The sequence below is a fragment of the Crocodylus porosus genome, unplaced genomic scaffold (assembly GCF_001723895.1).
Source record: "Crocodylus porosus isolate Cpor-Errol unplaced genomic scaffold, CroPor_comp1, whole genome shotgun sequence".
Taxonomy (NCBI): domain Eukaryota; kingdom Metazoa; phylum Chordata; order Crocodylia; family Crocodylidae; genus Crocodylus; species Crocodylus porosus.
This window is the reverse complement of record NW_017728918.1, coordinates 96,257,902-96,280,718: the sequence shown is the minus strand read 5'-3', so window position 1 is coordinate 96,280,718 and position 22,817 is coordinate 96,257,902. Positions and strand designations below refer to the sequence as shown.

General features: G+C 41.2%; 1 protein-coding gene across 1 annotated transcript in view; it reads left to right on the top strand.

Annotated features, from left to right (window-relative positions):
* The window catches only part of MAN1A1 (mannosidase alpha class 1A member 1), a 198,772-nt gene that overhangs the window by 83,533 nt on the left and 92,422 nt on the right, over positions 1 to 22,817 (top strand). The window contains exon 4 of the mRNA XM_019537970.1: positions 8,708 to 8,802. Within this exon, the coding sequence (XP_019393515.1) occupies positions 8,708 to 8,802 (95 nt within the window). The remainder of the gene's footprint in view (positions 1 to 8,707; positions 8,803 to 22,817) is intronic.

Genomic DNA, 22,817 nt, shown 5'->3' with positions numbered 1-22,817 from the left:
CCTCCCGCCCAACCTGTGAGTCAGATAGTGATACAACAGTGGCACACAGGATTGCGGGCTGAGAGAATTAGAGAGTGTCTCCTGAGTGGAATCAGAGGATGTTACATGTTTTGGAAATAGAATTCCAGTATTTGAAGGAGAAGAATGAATATTTTTTATGTAGAGTTTGAACCTTTTTGTAAAAATGTATGTAGACATGGAGTTTTTCTGTGGATACCCTTTTAGCATAGCAAGTATCAATATGGGCTTTGTCAAGAAATCTCAATTGTTAGCAGATCATTTTAAAGTTAAATCATCGTTTGTTATAGTAAAACAGCTTCTATTAAGTTCTCTGAAGAAAAGCAAAGCAGACTGCCCTTGTTCCTTCTCCTGTCCTTGTTTTCTGCTTTTGCATTGAAATACTCTTTCCCTAGCCTATAGGGAAAGGCAGTCAGGTACTGCACAGAAAGCAATAAATCTTATTTAGTGCCTTGTCTGTTTCTATCTGTAAGAGTAATGCAAAAAGTGAAAAATGTTTTATTTGACAGAATTAGAAATGTGGAGAAAATGTCTTTTGTAATAAATTTTTCAAAAAATTCTGGAATGATGTTTCCTTTGATTTAGTTATTAAAATTTAACTTCCAGTTGCATCATTCTTCAGGGAATTCTTTCAAGTTTTTTAAGTCAGATACTGCAATGCATAGATCCATCTGGAGCCGAAGGATAAGACAAAGTTGCTCCATCTTGCCTGGTGAATTTTATTATTTTAAGGTGGAATTAGAAATGTCCCTTAATTTTCAGTTAATATGCCATGTTATCCTGTTTGTTGTGGTTCAGATTTGTAGAAAGCACATATAATCATTTATTTTTGGCCTGTGTTTTCCATTATTCCTAATCATTTGATTAGTAATTGTTATTAGTCTAGTCTGACACTCCCATGGATACTTGCCATTTTAGACAGATAAGATTATTTTTCTTTCAGACAAATACATGTGCTTATTTCGTTGAGGAGGAAATACTTTATACTCCAAGTTCTTGTGAGATGCCCTCATGCTGCAGTAGGTAACTGTAATCTCAATCTGACAGTCAGATCTGGTAGGCAAACCTTGTGTGCATGTTAAAGGGTTTTTTCTGGGCGTGAAAGAAGGTCTGCATGTGTGAATCTGGGGCCTCTGGTAATATGGACTGTTCAGTTCAGAATGATCAATTTGGTTTTTAAAGTGGTGTCCTTATTTAAATCCACAAGGGGCTATGAAGCAAAAGAAAGACTTCATGTGCGTGTACTGCCTGTTTATGCCTTCCTCAAGTTTATTTAGCAAATGTGACTAATTTCTAAATTAAGCAAATATTATAAAAACTAATTTCTTTAAATTGACAATAGGTTTTGGTCCAAAGTTTTCAAAGACCCTGATTCATCAAAGCACATTAAGTCTACTTAAGGATGTAGTGTAAGTGCTTTGATAAACAGGGATGTGTGACAGGGTAGCCTAGCCTTTTAAGAGGGAACAGTCAGCCCTGCTAAGAATGCTCCGGTGCATGGCATTGAGATAGGCAGAGTGTCCTACTAGGAGCTTTAAAAAGTTCCCAGAAGAGTAAGCAGGAGAGGAGGAAGCAAGCTATGAACACAACTGCATGCTACAAAAGGGGGGAACTAGGTTGATGTACTATGAATCAGAGCCAATGGTTTGTTTTTTTGGCTTGTTCGTTACCTAAAACTATTACCTAAGAGGACTTGGCTGAATTGCTCTTCCTATGGAAATAAGGAGGGTAGGTAGCCGGCTTACGGGCTGACTTGTAGCCTACTTACAGGCTGACTTGTTGAGTTGATGGTCAATAGGCATTTTCAGTTTTGAGAAATGGATAGGCAAATTACTGTAGAAATTACTGTACGCTAATGGTATGAATGCCAACTATGTAAAAAACATAGTTATTTGCCTTATCTTTTTTTGGTAGTAGTGTCAACAAGTCTTCATACGGGAAGAAAACAGAATTGAGCATGGGAGTTAGGGGTACAGCCACTGAATCAGAATTTCCTAGACCCTAAACACTGGAGGCTGCAAGTGGGAGGGGAACAGTAGAAAAAACCTGGTCATGCCCTCCTCGTTCTCCCTTTCAGCATCCTCTCACTCCTCCATCATGTGACACAGGGTTCTAGGCAAGATGGACCCATGGTCTTACATTCTTATGTAATTAAAATTTTGAGGCACTGTGGCTGCTGACAGATTGTGGGGGAGAGGGGAGAGTATGCTTTACTGGAAGAGGCAGCACCAGGGAGTGCAACCCAGCTCCACAGTATCTGCCTAGAGCAGGCACTTCAGCAAGGCTTTTTGCCTATTTGATGGCAGGGGTGTGCAGGCAATGGATTGCAGCTCTGCTCCAGCCCTGGACCACGCTGTCACCACTGCAAGATCCCAGCCTCAGAGTGGCTCCCTGCCCAGGCATGTGCCCTGCCAGCACTGCTAGGGCTGGTCTCTGTGGAAACCCTGGCCCCTATGGCCCCACTGCTCCTGGGGTCTCCACAGAAACCAGCTGCAGTGACATGGGCACAAGCTCCTGGGAAATGGAGTCCAGCTGCTGGCCATATCTGCTGTTTTGCCCACCCCGGCTTAGAAAATTAGAAGACCTAGTAGATGGAGCAGGATGAAGAGTGACGTATCTTTAAAAGCAAAGAGTTGTTTAATGCATTAAACAAGTGAGAGTCAGCAGAGAGATGCAAAAAGTGGTGAGTTGGACAAAACTAAGTCAGAGGGATGATATTAGTAAGTAGTGTTTTGAATGCATTTGGGACTACGTGATATCTGGCCTCAAAGCCATGAAGTTGATCATAACTCACATGTGAGAAGATGATGACTTTTATTAGACTGTTGACAGGCAGAAAACCAGAAGTGTTACAGAAGTATAAGTAGGGTGACCATAATTTTAGGGAAATCTGGGATGGAGTGCACCGGGGTCATTTACGCATGTGCCCATGCGCATACACGCGCACCCTGACCCTACAGCTCCCAGGATCAGGGCAGGGCAAGCTAAGAGATTAGAGGCCTCTAGCCAGGCTCCATCCTCTGCATGTAGAGTCTGGACCCAGCTGGGAGCAGCCCCTGTGCAGTGCCCTCCTGGCTGCATGGCTACATAACACCTCCCCCTGTCTCCAGCAGCTGAACAGGGTACAGTGCCAGGGCAGAGCCTGGAGTTGCCCCCCTAAACACGTGTTCCTAGCAGCCAGGTTGTGGGGAAGGACCCTTGCTTCTCTCAGGGCAGGGGTCTAAGCTGCACCCACCCCTTCCCAGTAAGTCCTGTCCTCACCTGGGCTTCAGGTGGTGGCAGTAGCTGCTCCCTGGTCCTGACTTCACTGGGCTGTGAGCTGGGAGTCACTTGCCCACTAGTCAGTCAGGAGCTGGGCACATGCAGGCAGGTTCCTGCCAATTCAGGATTTTTGCTTCTGTTTTCTCCAATGGCCAGGATGCTCAGTCTATGAAATCCAGGATTGTCCCAACCAATCTGGGACATGGTCACCCTAGGTATAAGGGGCAAGTCATAGACATAGCCTGAAGATAGCCTTCTAGAGCCAAGGCTGCTAAGTATACCTAGATTACAAGCCTGAATGGGAGAATGGTGGGGTTGTTGATGGTGGCAGAGATATAAGAGAGGAAAGAGGAAGGAAATTGGGGGCAGGAAGATTGATGTTTCTAGCTTTAAAGAGCTCTTCGGACTTCTCTTTAACCACAACAATAGAAAACTTGCTCTAAGCTTTTTTTTTTTTCCCCTTGACGTATGTAATTTTTGCTGTGTTTTAGTTAGTGAAGCAACAGTACTTGCATAATTCTGAATTAAATTTAGTTTCATTTTTATTTTGGTGTTCCACATCCACATCTGTTCTTATCACATGCATCATGCCTGAGTGTTATGGACAACGTATGTTTACTTGCCAACAAATATTCTTGTAAAGCTTTCTAAGTGAGGGGACAAGGAGTTGGTGGGAGATTCTAGTATAAACTTTCTTGTGAGAAACAGAGATAAGGACTTGGTAAACAGTGGTTAAAATCCAGATCAGTAAGTCAGAGGTAGGGGCATCTTTAAAAAGAAAAGTATCTGTTTCCCTTTTTTTGGCTTTACTAAAGCAAATACCTCGTGGTCCCCTGTTATAGCATTTATTTCTTGCGCACCATTAGTAAGTTTATGGTCTGCAAAAGAAAAATATGCTGATTGATGTAGACTGAGCTAACTAATTACAGCTAAGAACAGTTTCTCTTAAGCGGTATTGCTGAATTGTATTAAAGCTATCAGTCAAATGAATAAAAAGTGATTTCAGCTATTAGCTTTTTTTTTCTTGTTCATGGATGGTGAGTCAGCCACATCACATTTCATTTCATTCTGTTCAGACATTCACATAGCATTACCGTATGCTTCACAGTTGTTGGAAGAGTTTTACTCATTAGATGGTAACCTGGCGGTCAGTAGTGTAGTCATGTTAAATTTAGCATTGTAGATAAGTTGAGGAAAGACTATAGTTTCTTCATTCTGGTTCAAACTGTTGAATTTCAGTGAGGGGAAAATAAAGTATTGTGTGCATTATTAGTAATGTATGAATTTTATTGCAGGTGGTAAGCATGGATTTTTGTGCTCAAGACTCGTTTTAAAGACTTTATCTCAAAATATTCTGATGCCATTTTTCTAATTACTTTTCCCCTCTTTTTGTGTTTTGAAAGTAATGTGATATTTGTTCAGGATTTCTGTATTTAACATGAATCATTTGCTGTTTTTCTCTCGTATCCATAAGTGAAAAAGTATTTTCTCAATATTCTGTTAGAACCATTAGCTTTGGCTAACAACTTTTAACGCCCTGAAGAAGACAAAATCCATTTCAAGGAAACTAAAGTATATTAGCGAATAAATATAACAAGAAGGGGAAAAAACATAGCTTTTATTATTTAAAAAAAAAAAAGCTGTGAGTGATTTGGAGTTAAAGCTTTGCTGCATTAAAATATTTGAATTTGGATGTTAAAGTGACTATATTTTGTCCAGAAATAAATTGGTGTCATATATCACTTGATTAGTTTGCATGTAAACTGTTTAATAATCAAATAATCAAAGATTAATACAACCGCATAATGTTACAGCAGTTATAGTCATGGTCTTGGTCCTGTATTCTGTACCACAGTTGTCCCAAAACACATCTCTGCATCATGCTCTTGTCAAAGTATCTTCAACCTTGAATTCTGCCCACAGCCAAAAGTGTATAGAAAGATGCAGCTTTACAGTCAGCTGAAGAGCAGCTGATTTGGTCTCTGTTGGATCTTCAGGTAACATAGATTTCAAATTCAGTGGGGTCCCCTGTGAAATGCCCTACTGCTGGCCCACAGGTGTTTAGATAGGGACTGGTCACACAAACTGCCTAACTTATGTTCCTGGACAAAGAGGTCGTCTGGAGGTAGCCAGGGAAAAAGGGAGTACTAGGCAGTACTCTACACAATACAAACAACTGGAATGACACACAACTTGGACAGCTGCTAGTCCTGTGATCACAGTATTAGTATACTGTATGTATGTGGTGTCACATGCCTCAAAAAAAGACATTTGCCTTATTTTGGAAAGTCAGAATGAAGAGGGATAAAAAAATAATAGAGGGGGGCTAACAGAGTTTTTCCTAGTATGGCACAGAGGCATACCTGGCAGGGGCCTGGAGACTGCCCAGGAAGAGCAGGGGTGGTAGAAAGTGTCCCCTAATCAGCCTTGTTCTTCTACAGCTACAGGGTTAACCCTATTACAGGTAGAAAAAAATTAAAAAATGCATTACTTCAACTCAGCTCTGCAGCATTTGTATAGATTGGGCACTTCAGTGGGGCTCTTTGATGCTTTTATCTAATAACTGATTTAAATATCTAAAAGCAACAAAAAGCCCCATTAAAGCACCCAATCTATACAGACATCAGGTGAGCCAATTCCAGATAATGTGTTGCCTCTTCTGGGCATGCGCTGGGCTTGGCGCAGGAGCATACCAAGTTTAAAGTAAAGCATCAGGTTTTTGCTTTGGGGGATTTTGGGTGGGTTGGGGGGTGCTTAATGTCTGCAGACAGCCTGATTTATTTTCTCCCAGTGCTGAATCTCTGTTAAATCTGATTTGATCCTAGCACCTATTCAGATCACTCCTCAGTATCTTCAGCCATCACCCAGTGTAAGATAATGAGTTAGAGAGGAAGGAGCTGCCAGCTCACACTTTTCCGTTGCACCTATAAACTTGCCCCAGTACAAGGCTCAAGCCAGTAGGCCCCTTTCAGAATCAGGCACGTGTCTTTTGGATTTCAGTTCCAGCATTGTTGCAGTCACAAAAATGTGTAGGATTTGGATGATGGCAGGAACCTGATTAATTTGGTTGCTGACCTGTAGTCTCAGAATATTAAGGTCCTCTGATTAAATATGTGCAAATAATGGAGGAGTTTATTCAAAATGGCTTCTGTGAAGTACAGTGTTTTCAAAGTACTTTTTATTTGTGCAAAGATAAATTCAATTTACTTGAAGAATCTAAGTTGACCCTGAATATAAGAAGACCTCCCAATAAAAAGATTCCATATATGGAAAATTTATAAATTTTGTTACAATTTTTCCAGGTATAGAATCTAATTATTGGAGGGTTATCTTAATTTTGTCCCTCTCCAACTGCTACAGCAGGGAAAGCAGTAGTTGGGGGATCAGGTGGCCCCTTTGTTCTTTTTTTCCCCCACTTTTTCCCCCAGCAGTGTTCCTACGATCCCCACAGTCTCTGCCTCTTCCCTCCATCCCTGCTCCCCACAGTCTCTGCCTATTTCCCACCCCCTTCCTTCCTGTTATTGTCAGACACTGCTCTGCTTAGGCTCTGTTCCCCCCCTGGAGCACAGCATGTGGAAGCTCAGCTCTTGCCAAGCCTTGCAGTGGTCTTGGTGCTGCTCATTGACAGGGCAGGAGACCGGATTTCCATATATTCTGTTCCTGGGATGAAATCAAGCCCGACCTGGCTGTGAGCTGCTTATGACAGAAAAGGGTGGGGGAGGAGGGGAACAGACACGGAGGGCATTTTTACACATGCTCTGGGACGCAGCGCTGGGTGCTTTAATTAGCAAGCTGAGCTAATTAAAAGTGCCCACACGTGGCATGTATCAGCGTCCCCGAGCATCCCCATGCTGAAAAACTGGCAGTGGAGCTATGTCCCTCTAATTTACATTTAGGCTGAAGTCCTGTCTTTATTCACCGAATGGGTATAAACATAAATTAAGGCTCATCAAATGTGTTTTATTTCAAAGTGCCCCACCGCCATTTTTTCAGCATGGGGATACTGATAAACCCAACTCGGAAAGCTGCCATAGCACATCAATTTCTGTAATCCAACTGCTCCAACACACTGGATTTCTAGTGCATCGGAGCAGGTTCCCTACATGTCTGTAGGAGCCCAAAAGTTGCAGAGGAGAAGCAGGAGGCTGTCAGAAATATGGCAGCTACCTGCCCCCACTCTATTTTGTACACAAATCTAAGACAAGGGTCTTCCCCCCCTCCCCCATGTTGACTGGGGGGGGGAACCTCATCTTAGATTTGAGTAAATACAGTAAACCTGTTTCTCCCTTCTCTGGCGGACATTGTTGCTCGCTCACTCGTGAGTATATACAGAAGTTGCCTGCGTGAAATAAAATTTGGTCTAAAATGCATATTTATATTGTGTGATGTATATCAAACAATACTGATGCCTAAAAAATTCCATTGTAAATATATTTGTGAGAGAAATTGAGTTTCAAGGAGACACTGTTATATGAAAAAAAAATGACAAAGTGTATTTCATATTACTACATGTGGGATAATAACTTCCCATATATCATACAGATTCTGGTGTGATTCAGAGCTTACACATAGCAATATTGTAACTCTTAAATAGGTTTCTGTATTTAAATTGGAATGGTTTTCCATTAATTAAAATGCTCTGTTTTTGAAGAGTTATAAAACAGTGGAAGGAAATCTTGAAAAGGTAGTTTAGTCCAACTGCAGCTAAGTAGTGGCTATTGGAAAGAACAAACCATATTTCCTGGATCCTTCTATGTAGGCATAAAATCCTTAAAATGTTTAATATAAGCATAAAAGTTCCTTATGCTAGGCCCTGCATTCCCACTTATGAAGGTCAGACTTCTCCATCTTATGAGTAGAAAGCTAGGTGTACTTTCCTTGCAACTGAAGAGGTAAACGCAACACATTCACATCATTGTAACTTACATCTGTTTTTGTACACGAATGTAAGTTACACGAGGGGCCAAAACAGACAGATGACCAGCTCTCCCAAGGTAGCTGCCAACATTACAGGCTATTCCAGCTGGAACTGGGAGTAGCTTATTTTCCTTGAACAAACTACTACTTCCAGGATGAGAGAGACTAGGGCTGGTGGCATGGAATGCATAACTGACTAGTTAATCATGACTTTCCGAAAGTTAACTTTTAACAGAAAAGATTAACTTTTAGCAATGTAGGGTGGTATACCATGTGCCTGCTTGCCTTTTATACCAAAATAAAACCAGGATATCTTGGTGTAAGAGCAAACTGGGTTTGTTCTATACAGTCCTTTTTTCCCCCCCTTTCTTTAGTATCTGCACATACCCCAGGATGCTACAGTACGCTTGAATGATTTGTAAAATGCAACCAAACAGCAATATCAACAGCAGGATTAATTTCTTGGTGATACTGTATATTGTCCAACATTATGCTTGTTTTTATTTTTCAGATATTTCGCAAAAAAGCAGTGGAACTTGGAGAGAAATTGCTTCCAGCATTTAACACTCCCACTGGAATACCTTGGGCATTGCTTAATATTAAAAGGTAAAATAATTAATTTTTGTGATAATAGTAAAAAAAAGGGAGTGAATCTATATACATTCAGGCTGAAGTCCTGTTTTTATTCACAGAATGGGTATAAACATAGGCACAGTCCTAAGTTTTTCCAGGTTCACTGTCCCTCTAATATTTCCCAAACTTTTGTTCTAAAGAGAACATTTCAGAACAAAAAGGTAATTCAGTCACCCCACTCCATTCAGTCCTTTAACTCTCAATAGAAACAGCCAACAAGGATGCCAAGCCTTTGTCTTCCCTATGAGCTGGTCTGGTGTCAAATCATCTCACCAATAAACAGCCACCCAATCGTACTGAATATTCTCAAATTACAATTTACTAGGCAATTTTAATTTTCCGAGAAGTTAATAAGATAAAAATTGAGAACTCCTAAATGGAGAACTTCATGTGAATGCTACTTAAACAGTTGAATGAACACACAGGAACATACCTTTCTTTTTCTTGTCAGTTATTTTTCCCCTCACCAGCTGCCCACATCAGTACTCTTGCACAACTATCTTAGAACTGTATTGGCCGCAGCTGGAGACGGGAATGGGATTCAGTGACCTGATGTTACTAGGAACACTAAAGATTTTCAGTTTCCTGGCTCTCAGGTTTGACTTTTGTGCTTAGGATCAAAATATTTGGCAGACTTGGAGTCCAGAAATATTTTTTCCTAGGTCAGATTGGCTAAGACTGTTGTGGGGTTTTGTCTTCCTCCCAGGCATGGGCTAGATTCACTTCCTAGGATCATACGGTTATATTTACTGTTACTCCCTAGTATTCTATTACATTATAAAAGCCTTAGTATGTCTGTCTGTCTGTCTGTCTGTAACGCTTTATGCACGCTCTGATTGACTGTCTCTGCAGCCTCAATTCACACCCTCCCTCCTGCCCCTGGGACAGCCCTGGTCTCCAACTGCCCCTGAGTTGTTCTTCATCCATGATTCAATTTCACTGTGGCACTTGGCCACCTGATTGTGGTTGCATGTGCTGAAGGATAAATAGGGCTGTGTTATCTACATATTGATGGCTTGCTGTCCAAGCAAGTTTTACCAGGTCTCTCTGAGCTTTTTCAAGAATAGAAGGTTTAACAGTAGGTGGTAATTAGGCAGAACTGATGTATGCGCAGTGGGTCCACTGCTGCTATTGTGTTTGAATTAGGGAAGATTCTCCATAAATGAGTGATCATAAGTGGCACCACTTGCACATGGTGGTTATTTACTGACCAGAAGGGGCATGGGCTGGGCATAGTGCTTGGTTCAGTATTCCTTTAGGGCACGGGGTGTCAAACTAATTTGGCCCCACAGGCCGACTCCTGGCCACAGGGTTCCTATGAGCTGGACAGCCTGTGAGCAGCGGTGTTGCTCCCCACTGCTGCTGGAGCTGTTATTTTGGCAAGCCTCCAGAACCCACTGCTGCCACTCTCCGGCCCTATCTCCACCCCTTTCCCCTGCTGCTGCTTTCAGTTATCGGGGATGACAAAATGCCTGGTTTCAGTTGGGAGTGGGAAGAAGGGTTGCGGAAAGGTGAGCAATGTCAACTCCCTGAGTTCAAGTTCTGAAGGTGTGACGAAACAGCAGTTTTGGCAGCCGCAGGGATTAACACTGCTGCCGCAGAGGCTTCAGCAGCCATGGAAACAGGCCCTGCAGACAAGATGACCTACCTTTGCAGGCCAGGTCCTGCCTGCAGGCTGTATGTTTGATATCACAGCTTTAGGGTGTCTAGCATGGATTTATGGGTTTGTCCTACAGATAGGAGGGCTTCTTCAAATGCCAGCTAATGGGCTTGGTCTGGTTCAGGGGTGTCGAAGATACAGTCCACAGACCAAATCTGGTCTGCAGAGCCATCTCATCTGACCTGTCCAGCTACCAGAAGTTGAAGTCATGGTCAGGGGAGACATGGGCCTGTTACAAGAATTTGGGTGTAGAGCCTTGCTGAACATGGCCATCAGTAGCAGGAAAGCAAGTGAGGGCTGCCCTGCTTTCCTGGCTTACTGCCATTTGGTCATACCACCACCATTGCCAGTTATGCCGCAGCTGCCAGCTACACAGATCTGGCTTGGATGGAGCCTCATGGTTTAGATCCAATCTCAGAGCCCAGGTAAGATTGACACTCCTGGTCTACTTGATTAAGTCTGGCTGCCTGTAAGTCCAGTATCAATGTAAGGATCTGCTTGATATCTATCCAAACTGACCTAGGCCTCTCAGCTTTTACTTAATGTACAGCTGGGCTCTGGCCTCTGGATCTGATTCTTGTAGGTTCTGACTCAGTCAAGCTCAGAACCAGGACTAACAAGCTTCCTTAAAATGTGCCATAAGTATTTACCCTCCAGTGCTATGGTCACATTAAAAATACAAACAGCAAGTATGATCAGACAGTTTTGAAACATGATCTTTCATTGCAAATTCTCCAGGGTAGAAGACTTACCTTCTTATTGGTACTGTAGAGTCCCTTGTAAACATGTGTTGTATTAAAAAAAAAAAAAAAAAAAGTAATCCATGATAAAGATTTTGTTTGCAGAGAAGTGTCTTCAGGCAAGTGTAAACTGTGACACTTCATCTTCTAATTTCTGGCTCCCTTTAATCTTGCTTGTTATTTCTTAACTTGGGGGTTATTTGTCTGTTATTGTAACCCTATCCTGAGACTTTCTACATAGGGCAGGATATAAATCTAACTACTAGTAGTGGTGAAATCTTTATACTTTTACGTGGAGTTGTCTTTGAACTCTACCAATTTAAACTGTACTTTTTTTGTCTTCCTACAAAATACCTGGCTGTCATGATTGTTTCTCCTGAATGTCTAGGTGTCTGTGTCTGTGTATAGACTTATTATGGAAGAACCAGATCTGTTTTACAAACAAACCTTGTTACTTCTGCTTAAAATATGTTGCAGTAAAGCTTTTATGGAATTTTACCAATGATGTCACATTTAGCATGTCTGAATTTTTCCTGATATTACTTGGATTTATTTTAAACTAGAAAAGCACTCAAACTACTTTGTAAGAGTTGACCATTTTCTTCTGAATTACTGTTTTTCATGGATAGATGAGCTAGTTGTCTGATTTTTTATTTATTTTTTCTAGCAGTGATTTGAATAATAAAGCACTTCGCTCTCTGCTTCTCTTGTACTAATGCTTCAGTATTCTTAGAAAGTCCTATTCTTTTTCTGGCTTCGAGGGGTATGTATTTTGATATCAGAATTCATCTACCAGAAGTTCTGTGCTCTTTCTCTTATATCTGTTACTTATATAAGTAATGTGGTCTCCCTGTCTTGCCTTTATTCCCTCTCTTCCCTGATATCTTAATGACCTTTTGAACATTTTTACTATCTACCTTAAGCAGGAAGACAGACAAACTGTAAGTCAGTTTCTTGGTTATTTTTGCTTTTGCCTTGAACTTCTCTGTTTCTGGTGTATAGTTCAGTAGTTGAGGTGTTTTAGTTATTTAGGACTAGGCTTCCTTTTTTCTTTCTTGAGATTTCTCAGTCATATTTCTTATACCTGATACCCTTGTTGTTCCCAATCTTGAGTTCAAATTGGACATCTGTTTTTCACTTCTACTATGCTGACAAGTATGAAACTCCTCTTCTGACTCATTTGCTTATTTTAGTACCAATATCGAATAGCTACTGCTGAATCTTTCTTCATCATATCCCAAAATATTGTTAATGAACAAATCACAGTGGTAGAATGATGGACTGCTCTTTGGGATTTGAAGAAATCATTGTCAAGACTTTGTTTTATATAGCCCTTCTTCAGGTATTATCTTTGTCTTGTGGGTCAGCTGGCAATGTTTTCTATCGGGTGGCTCAAATGACTCAGCTCAGGTTAGACGTGAGGGGGTGGTAGGACCTGACCATTGCTACCATTTTTTCCCACTACCCAGTTGCAATACAGTATGAGCAAAGCTGCCCCTTCATTGAGGCCCTGATGCCTGACTATGAGTGGGGTGCCATTAAAGCCCCCTCTTGCCAGAACCCCAGGTTACCCAACTGTCATCAACTCTGTGGGTTCAAGGGAAACAGTTATATGTGCATGGAACTCCTACCTCTTAGTTTATAGGATTACTGCTAATCCACTGAGTTATTCCTTCTCAGAATGACTTTTTTATGTCCTGGATAGCTTTTATCCATTTATAAAATATAAGAATTGCATTGTCATATGTTAAATACATCTTAAAAGTCTGGGTAAAAATAGTTAAGCCCAAAGCACATGGTGAAGGTTAAAGATGAGCTAAATACTATCATTCATATTAGTAGAACCTGGAAGTGTATTTTGGACAGACACCACTCACCTTTTTACACCCACCTTGTTAGCAAGCTTCAGTCTGGTTAGGGACTGTAATATTTGTTGTGTTGGCTGTGTTGCAAGTGAATCATTTGCCAATAGAGTTGTAAGGAAAGAGGGTGGTACATTTTGGAAGAAGATGATGCAACATATTAGTGAACAACTTTGAAACAGGAGTTTTCAGAAAAAACAAGCCTGAGGGAGTGGGGAGGGGTTCTATCAAATGTTGTAGTAATTTGTTAATAAAAGTAAGTACTTACAAGTGGTAAGTTTTACTCCACCAAAGGTGTTGTCCCTGTTTGAGAACACGCTGTGAGACTGGTGCCTGGTCCCAGTAGAGAATTGTCTGACTTCTTACATTTTAATGCTGGCTAAAATGCATTCCATGAACTGCAAGAGCAAAGGAGGTGCAGAATGGTGGTCCATCTACAAGTAAGCTGGTTAATCTCATAACTCATTTGCATCACTTTAGGAAGAGAGTTACAGAAATATAATTTTTTATGCAGTTTGTGCAATGTCAACATCTTTGTATCAGTAATTACTGTTTTTATAGCAGGATAGTTTTGATTTTCATTAATTACTATATTCTGTATATCACTGGCCTGCAAGGATGGTCCATGGATTACTGCATCACACCACACCCTGCGCCTTTCCAGGCAAAATATGGATGATAAGGGTGCTGAAATTTTGAGGGTTTTTGGAACTACTGGAGTAAATTATTCATTAAACCTTATCTTTCAGTTCAGTTCCCTTTGCATTATCAGGAATGCCTAAAATATGAATATTGCATGGTTTTGAAAAAATTTCCAAAGGCTCACATTTTCTAGATAACATTACATTGTTTTTTATCGGTGCTTCTGTTTAGTGATTTCATGCTTTCAATTCGTCCTTGTGACTCAGCCAGCTTATCACAAACAACTTCCAGAGGTTCAGTCGGAATGACTTATTTAGAACTTTCTGCTGATGAAACACCATCCAGTTTAGAATCAAATAAATCAAATATTGTTTGCAAGGGTTGAGCTGTATTAACTCTAGTTATCTAGAAGGACTTTCAAAATAAAACTGGTAGCTATGGTTTTAAAGGAAATTATTCTTCAGATTGATTGTAGAGCATCTCTAATGGAAATAGAACTAATATATACGACAGTGGGGTGAGAACCAAACCTCCTCGTTTTCTGCTCTTTGTGATTGCTGATCATATGAAAGTTCCTGTGTTTATATTGGACCTTCTCAATCTGGTTGGTTTGCAGTTTTCAAGGAGAAAAATGTTTACTTGTTTGCTTTCTTGTGTTTGAGGAGGGGATAGAATAAATGCTTCACTGATGCAAGAGCAGGAATAAAAATGCTCTACATGTCTTTAACTGTGGGTGCTGTGAGGATCTCGCTGTAGCAGAAAGACCAGCTTACATTTGACTGGATTACAAAATTGATGCAATGCAACACTAGACTTTGGGGACTAGATACCATTCCATCTATTAAGTGTCCAAGTGTAATCTTGTTCCATCTTGCTTGAGTCCTTGAAAAACTATCAATGTGTCTACTTTTATAATGTTAAACTTAAGACTGAGTCACAAAAAACAGCAAGAATCCCACCCACCTTCTGTATTAATGGGTTTTCAGGGACTTGAACAGGTTAGAATGGGTTTGCGCTTACATGCCAAAATATCACTCGGACATCTACTAGGTGGAATAGAATCTGGCCTTCTGAAAAGCAACTAATCTCCTGCATCTTGGCATAGTTTCATAGTAGCTAGGGTCAGGAGGGACCTGAACAGATCATCTAGCCTGACCCTCTGCCACAGGCAGGAATGAACGCCGGGTTTACAAGACCCCAGACAGATTATCATCCAACCTCCTCTTGAATTTGCCCAAGGTATGGGGCAAGGACCACTTCCCTGGGAAGCTGGTTCCAGATATTGGCCACCCTAACGGTAAAATATTGCCTTCTGATCTCTAACCTAACCATATTCCATTAGCTTATTACCATTGTTCCTTGTCACCCCAGGTGGTGCTGGGGAGAAAAGGACACCACCACTGTGGCAGGGGAAGTAGCAGCAGTGAAGCAGGCAGCTTGACCTCTGCTTTTGCCTGAAAACCTGTGCCCTCCAGGGCATGCCTCTTTGCTGCCTGTCCCATTCCCCTCCCCCTCCCCACCACTTGTCCTTCCTCAGTTCTTTCCCCCTTCTACCTGCTGCCCTGGCCCTTTCAGTCACTGCTGCCTTTTCCCCTGTTGTATCTGCCTCCCTCCCCACCCCCCAAGTGCTGCTTACCCTATGTGGTAGTTCTGGCTGTAGCCCGTGGTGGCTCTGGCTTCAACCAGACAGCAGCAGTAGTGGCAGCTCCATCCCTGGGCCTGGACCAAAGCTGGAGTCACAGCAGCTCCCTTGCCACTTTCCAGTCTCTGCATAGTCGCCCCTGCCCTTGCACCACATGGTCTCCCCCACATTCCCCTCCATGCACCACGATTTCCCCAGGCTCTACATGATCTCTCCCCCACCCTCCCTTGCACTACACTGTCCCCCTCCTTCCCCCTTCCTCCCTGCACAGTCTCTCCCACACTCTCCCCTGCCACTTGCCTCCTTCTTTGCTGCACAAACTACCTCAGCCCTGCTCTGGCCTCAGAACAGTACTCAGAGGTGAAGCTTCCCGCCCCACCCCCACCCCCCATCAAATGGGTGAAAAAGCCTCACTTTAATTGTTTAAACCTGTGAATGAACATGAATTATCATTAACAAACAAGCAATTCTCCAATGTAACTGAGAAAATGGATTCTTACTACAGCAGCGTAACGGGCAGGGCAAGGAAGCAGTATACCACTTATGAATGTAGATTTAAAGTATGTGCCACAATGGTGGCACCTAGGAGCCCATGCAATAGCAGCAGCTGCTGGCATCCAGAAAGCCTGTGCAGTAGCAGTGGGAGTCTCCAAAATCAAGTCAGACTGGCAATTTAACCACGCCCACTCTTCAGCATCTTACCTGAGGGTGCATGCTTCTGTCTTCCTATGTCTTCAGCAGCAGAAAATTCTTCACATCAGTTATCCTGTGAAGAAACCAAATAATATCTTTCTATGTTAAACTTTAATACATTCTCCTGTTGCTGCCTAGACTTTTATAATTCCTCTTCGATACTGACACAATAGGGACCCTATCCAGCATAGATGCCTGTACTTAGCTTTATTCCAACACAGTCTTGAAACAAGTTTAGCATTCCTGCTTTTTACCAATGGCTTAATTTTTCTTATAGACTTCACAGACAAGCATATTTAGGCTGTTTATGGATCATCCATAAATTTCGGGACAGTTAGTGGTGATAATTCTTTGTTCTGTTTAAACCTGTGAAAAGTCTGCTTAAACAAAATTTTAAAAAATAAATTAAAAAAGCAGTCAGTTTTAGCATTTTGCTGTTTAACTTTTTGAATCGCCTTTGCTCTGATTTTTAGACTTGCTTTCCTTAAGAAACAGGTCAAAATATAGGTTATTTTTTCCCTAGCAATCAAACAGTTAATCACAGCAACATATTAAGCTCACTATTGCCACAAAGTTTGGATTTCAGAATCTATAATTTTTATAAGATGTGTAATTACTAGGCTTAGTGATGTTTCCTTTCTTATCAGAATCTTCAATAATTCAGCAAAGGACTCTGCTTTTAAGATGATTAGCTTTTTGATGATTCATTTGGATTCTGGGAATTATTTGTTTCCAGGTGCTCATGTCAACAACCATACTTCCACAACTCTGAACTAATTCTTTTCATTTAATAAAGATATCAATGTCCGCATTATTGAATGCTGTCCTATAGATTTTCATATTATACCACTTATTCTGTCAGAAAGGTGTGTTAATTGATGTAATAAGCATTCTATTTTAATTATAGCATAACTGGCTGTGGTCCTGCATCTTATCCTACCTTATATTTATAGGAAGAATACATTACTTCTCGCATAAAAACAGGGAGTTTGAAGTCCAGACTTTCTCCTTCGCCTAAACCAAGATTATGTCAATTTCTTAATTAAAGATTTAAAGTTTCAAGCTGGCATTGCTAATGCCATATTTTTATTATAGGCTTCTGTAATCTTCCATTGGCTCTTAGTTTTATCTTTCACAATGTGAATATGACCAGTAAATGCAGTCCATCTTTGTCTTTTGCTCCCATGTTACTTTTCTAATATATACACTTCTCTAAGGCTGCCGTTCTTTGGCTCGTTTCTAACCTATTCTAATTAATGTTTACTCTGGCTGAAGAAACTTTGCCATCTATTCCAACTCTGAAGGAAGAAATGTCTTCCTGTTTGTAAAAGATTGTCTCTTCCCGTCCCCCACTTCACTGTAAGTATCTGTATAATGGGCACAGCTAGGCACATCTTAGTTTCCAGTTCCATGGTCTGCCTCTCCTGTAATTTCCATGGTTCCATTAAAAACTACAGAGTGCCCACAACTTTTATGACCTATGCAAATTACCGTATTATCTTGCATATATCATGCCTGCAGATTACATACATAACTTGTCTTTGAAGGGCAGAATGAAGAAAAATACACGTTTCCTTGAAAATAAGGTCAGAACTGTATTTTCCCCATGGAATATGCAGTTGGGAAAGAGCAAAATCTTGTGGCTGGTCTGTTAAACTTCTAGCTGCAGAACACTGCAGGTGCTGCTGGCTCAGCCAAAAATGCCTGACCCCTCTTCTCTTCTTGAGACAAGCTGGGTGGACAGCCAACAGTGCCTGTCTGGCTTCTACAGCATAAACGTCTGAAAGGGAAAATGTTTGTAGCCATCAGCTATGAAGCCCCTGTTCAGCACACACAGCCTTACTTTCTCATTTTCCTGGTAGAGGTTCATGCAGCAGAAGCTGCCATATTTGGTAACTTAAAATGCACATCCCAGTTCCCAGCAGCTAGTAAAAAGATGCATGTTGTATGCAAGTAAAAATGGGAACATCAGGATATTTCCAAGCATACATCTCATACTTTTAGGCTGACTAGTTTTTCTATTCCGTTTTTTCTTAATACACAAATCTGTGATCCTTCCTATGTTCCTTCGTCAGGAGATTATAGAAAAACCAGACAAGATAACAAGAGGTCAGCTAGTCCATTCTGGCAAAACTCACAAATCAAGGCTATCCCTGGCAACTATTTTTTTAATCTACTTTAAAAACTTCCAAGAAGGGGATTCCACAGTCTCCCTTATGTCCCTTGTTTTAGTGTTCCACCACCCTTATGGTTTAAAAAGTTTTTCCTGGTATATAATGTGATATTTTGTTACGGATGAATATAGCTATTCATCACAGGTCAGGTTTTCAATGCTTTATATCATCTGTGTGATTTGTCTTCTCTACTATATCTGTTTGGATATGTTTGTCTCAATATGAAGCACAAAATTGGCCCTCTAATTGTTGAAGTACCATTATTAAAAAACCAGTTTCTGATTTCCCTAATATGTCATCATGTGCTAAACTGATCCTTTGAGGTTCTGAATATAGCAGTCAAGTAGTATTTCAAGCTTCTGGCATTTGAGATAAACAAATTATAAGCATATTCTAGAAAGTATATCATTTACATAACACTAAGTACACATAACAGCTTGTGCTCCTTACCACTGGCACACAGTTAATCCCTCTTCAGCTACGGAAGACTTTAAGAAAAGATGAATGGTTTTCTTTTCTTTTTTACTCTTGATGTGGTCGTCTTTTAAGTTTCCTTTCCTGCCTCCCCAGTATAGGATTATCTGATGTACGTTTCCCTGGAATTTTGTCTTGGTAACATGAGAGATACTCTAGCATGGGTCAACCTGTGGACTGCATTTGGCCCAGAGAACCACAGGGCTTTGCCTGTGCCTATGCTGGGGCTGGGATAGAGTAGCTGGAGAGCTGGAAGCTGTGCCTACACTGGTGCCACTGCTACGTTTTACCACCCTCCTCCCCAAAGTGATGCTGTGAGTGCAGATTCCAGTCAGAGCTGTGCAGGGGTTAGGCTGGGGGCAAGGAATAACAGCAGCAGCAGTGTGAAAGCAGCATCCATCTGTTCAGACCCTGCTCAGCTCCCTCTGGTTGGAAGCTGCCCTTGCACCACAGCTGAGGAGTGGGCTGCCAGGAGAAGCAACAACAGTACCAACATAGCTCCCAACTGCGTGGCTCGAATGCCACCCAGCCCACACTGGGCTGAGGCTAGTGTTCTGGCCCACAGCTTGAAAAGGATTGCTAGCCCCTCCGCTAGGAGTAGGACGCAGCATACTGCTTGAGAATGACTGCCCTATGTAAACCTTTTGTGGTTACTATCAGTTCACCTTAATATCTTTCTAAAAAAAAATGTCCAAAACACTGTTGAAATTCCATTAGTCTCTACAAAGACATTTCCTACCCATATCATGTTAATTGTTCCTGTAAATCTTGTGGTTTATGCTCTGTGAAGGTCAGACAGGTGTGGAATAATTTTAATTGTTTCTCGCTGCACATGATAACTAGCAGAAGAAAAATGTTTCCTGATTATAACTATTGATAGGTCATTTTATGTATTCCTATTAGTGAATTTTAATAATTCGAAACAATTAAAATTAAAAAGATGCCAAATACAGTTGAAATATTGCTGAAATAGTATGTCGCTCTTTTTCACCACTATGAGACTCTTAAGAGTCCCTTATTATTAAGTCTACTGTAACTTTTCTCCCAGCATAATCTATCATTTATTTCCATTATTATAACAACCATTTTAAAATACTAAAAAAAGAAAAAGAACATAGCTCCCAGAGAGGAGGTAACACAGAAAGTACCTTGAATACACACGTCTTTATATGGAAATTGCTTAGAGCAGTTCTGTTCTAGTAATGGGATTAACAGTGATTGATTGCAATCCATTTTTATTAACTGGCAAATGAAAAGCACTATAATAATATTAAAAAAATTAATTGCAATTTTCTAGCCTGAAAATTAATGTGCTACTGGGCATGAGTACAGTTAGTGGAATTCAGTGATTTAGCAGTCATGACAAATTTCTTCATCTGTGTTACGTTAGAGAACTGTTGTTTTATCTTGACTTAGATTTGAGTACTGTAAACACTTCAGGAAAGCTTTATGTTAAAAGTACAGTATTAAAGATATCCTGTCATTCTTAAAATGTCCATTGAAATTCAGTTGTATTATTTAAAATACTTTTAGAGTTCCTCTTTGTCAGTTCTATGCTATCGTCTTTTATGGAACATTTGTATAAAACAGTGATTACTGGTGATTGACCTGCATATGTTGAATAATCTTAAAATGCTACAGAGAGTTTAATGTACCTTGTAAATTGAGAGGCTTCCAATTAAATAGAGTTCTTAAGATAATCACTTTCAAAAGTAATCAAGCAATATAACGATGTTACTAAAACTCTTATCGACTTAATTGTGACAAATTAATAAACACAGCCAATGCAATTACTATAATGATTTTGTCAGCTTGCATTTTTCATAGCTTATCTATAAATACATTTTCTACAACACAGAGAAAATACAAAATACTTAAGTGTCTTAACTTTGCACGTAAGTAAACAAAACTCAGACTACTTTTCAGAGAATCGAACTTCAATTTGCACTGAAAAAGTTCTACCAAAATCCTGCTTTATTTACTGAGGGAAAATCATACCATGCCTGCTGAGCAGTGAGACATAACAATGAGTGAATACAGTTTGTTCTGTGATCAGTTGGCCGTTTCAGCCCACTCAACACATTTCATCATTAAAATTAGAGAACAGCACATCCTGCATTCATTCAAGGAGCTGGACTAAATGACCCTTGAGGTCTCTTTCAAATCTCCAATTCTATAGAAAGCCTTGCTGACTGGAAAAAATGAAGATTTTGTGGCTTTATAGATAAACCATCTGAAGTTTGTTCTGTATGAATGAACCACAACTTTTTCAAATGCAATAAGTTGTTTACTCAACTACTTAGGATTTCTATTTCCAGAAGAGCTATGGGTAAGAGATGCCTATCAGTGCCTGGTGACTGATAGGGTGGCAGAAGTCATTGAAGACAATGTTCAAAGAACAAAACCAAAAAATAAAATGGGAATCCATGGGGTTAAAATGCATTTTAAAAATACCACCACAGCCATACTAGTATATACCTAAAATGTTCACCAAATGTCTGATTGGAAACCCTGGAAGCTTTTAAGCTGATGGTGCTCAACCTTTATGGCTGGCAGACCAGATGGGCAGTACCTGATTCCTCCACAGGCCAGATCCCCTGGGGCTCTATTGTGCTATGCCATGGTAGGGGCTTGGATTGGGCCCATGGGGCGGAGGGGCCATGACCCAGCCCTGCCGGGGATGGGGCACAGCTCCAACCTGGCCAAGTGAAGGGAAGGGGACATAGGTCAGCCCCATGAGCTGGAGGTGGGAAAGGAGGGGGCATGGCCTGGCCGCAAACTAGCCACATGGGGATGAGACATGGCCCAGCCCCATGACAGGAAGGGAGCATAGCCTGGCTCCAAACCGGCCACATGGAGGGAAGGGGGCATGGCCTGGCTCTGGTCTGGCCAACTTACCCCACAGGGCTTGGGATTTTGGCAGTGGGAGGGGTGGCAGTATTAACTGCCACTGCTCCCCCATCTCCAAATTTCCCAACCTGTCAGTAGCCCCATGAGCTGGATTCCAAGGCTCTGCAGGCTGCATTTGGTCCATGGGCTGGAGATTGAGCACCCCTGCTTTTAATCAATTCCAATGGATGCCTTCACCAACTTCTAAGAAATGTTATCATGTGGAGAAGCTTTTTTTTTATTGCAGCCTTCAAAAAGGAAAATCAGGAAAACCTAATATAAATTGAAATACATGTTAGATTGACTTGACCTTTGGGGATGAAGTGAATCCATTTCACTGGTTTGTTGTCTTTTGCATTGTATTAAAAAACTTAAATGCAGAATACAGAGCTGCCTGGAACTAGCCAGTAGAAAATGCTAAACCTAGTGAGGGGATCTGTCTGAACTCCTTGCTGCTCTCTGGAAATTAGTTGTTTCACTCTGTATGAACCTGCATGGAGATGCCACTGTCCACTTGGAATCTGTAGCTTGACCTCTTCTGAGGCAGTGCCTGCACTCTTTTCTTTCAGGATATGGCCACTAGCGGTGTCAGTATCCACTTTTTTATGAAATACAGCATTCATAGGGGACATGGGATAACTGGTAGGATAAGTTGTCTTCTCAGTCCAAGAGGGGAAGCAGGGGAGGGTGTGGTCAAATCTCAACCCAAACTACCAGGCTATAAATGAATCTGGATGGAGGCCCTCTCTCTGAAGTTGTACCAGTGTTCAACAACAAATTGCAAGATGATTTAGGTCTGAAAGAGTGATTTTAAAACTATGTGTCTAAATCAAAGGTTAGCAACCTACTGCCTGCAGGCCGTATGTGGCCTGCAGGATAATGGTATCTGGCCTGTGAAGGCCTGATTCGGCCACAGTGATAAATCAGCCCTTCTCCCTTGTTACCGGATTTGCCCGCTACTTTGGGGTATGCTCATTTATTAGGGCTAGGGTCTTGGTAATTCTGTTAATGTGCTGCTTGTGTTACTTGTGTTTCTATACGGAGCTGTATTTTTCCCTTCTGCAAGCCCTCACCCCCAATGGAGCTATCTAGCAGGACTCAGTTTAGTGGGGCCGGGTTCCTCCAGTCCCCAAATCAGTCATACACACAAACACACACAGATTAACATGACACGCCTGACCTGGCTGGGTTGATCAGCATGGACAGGCTGAC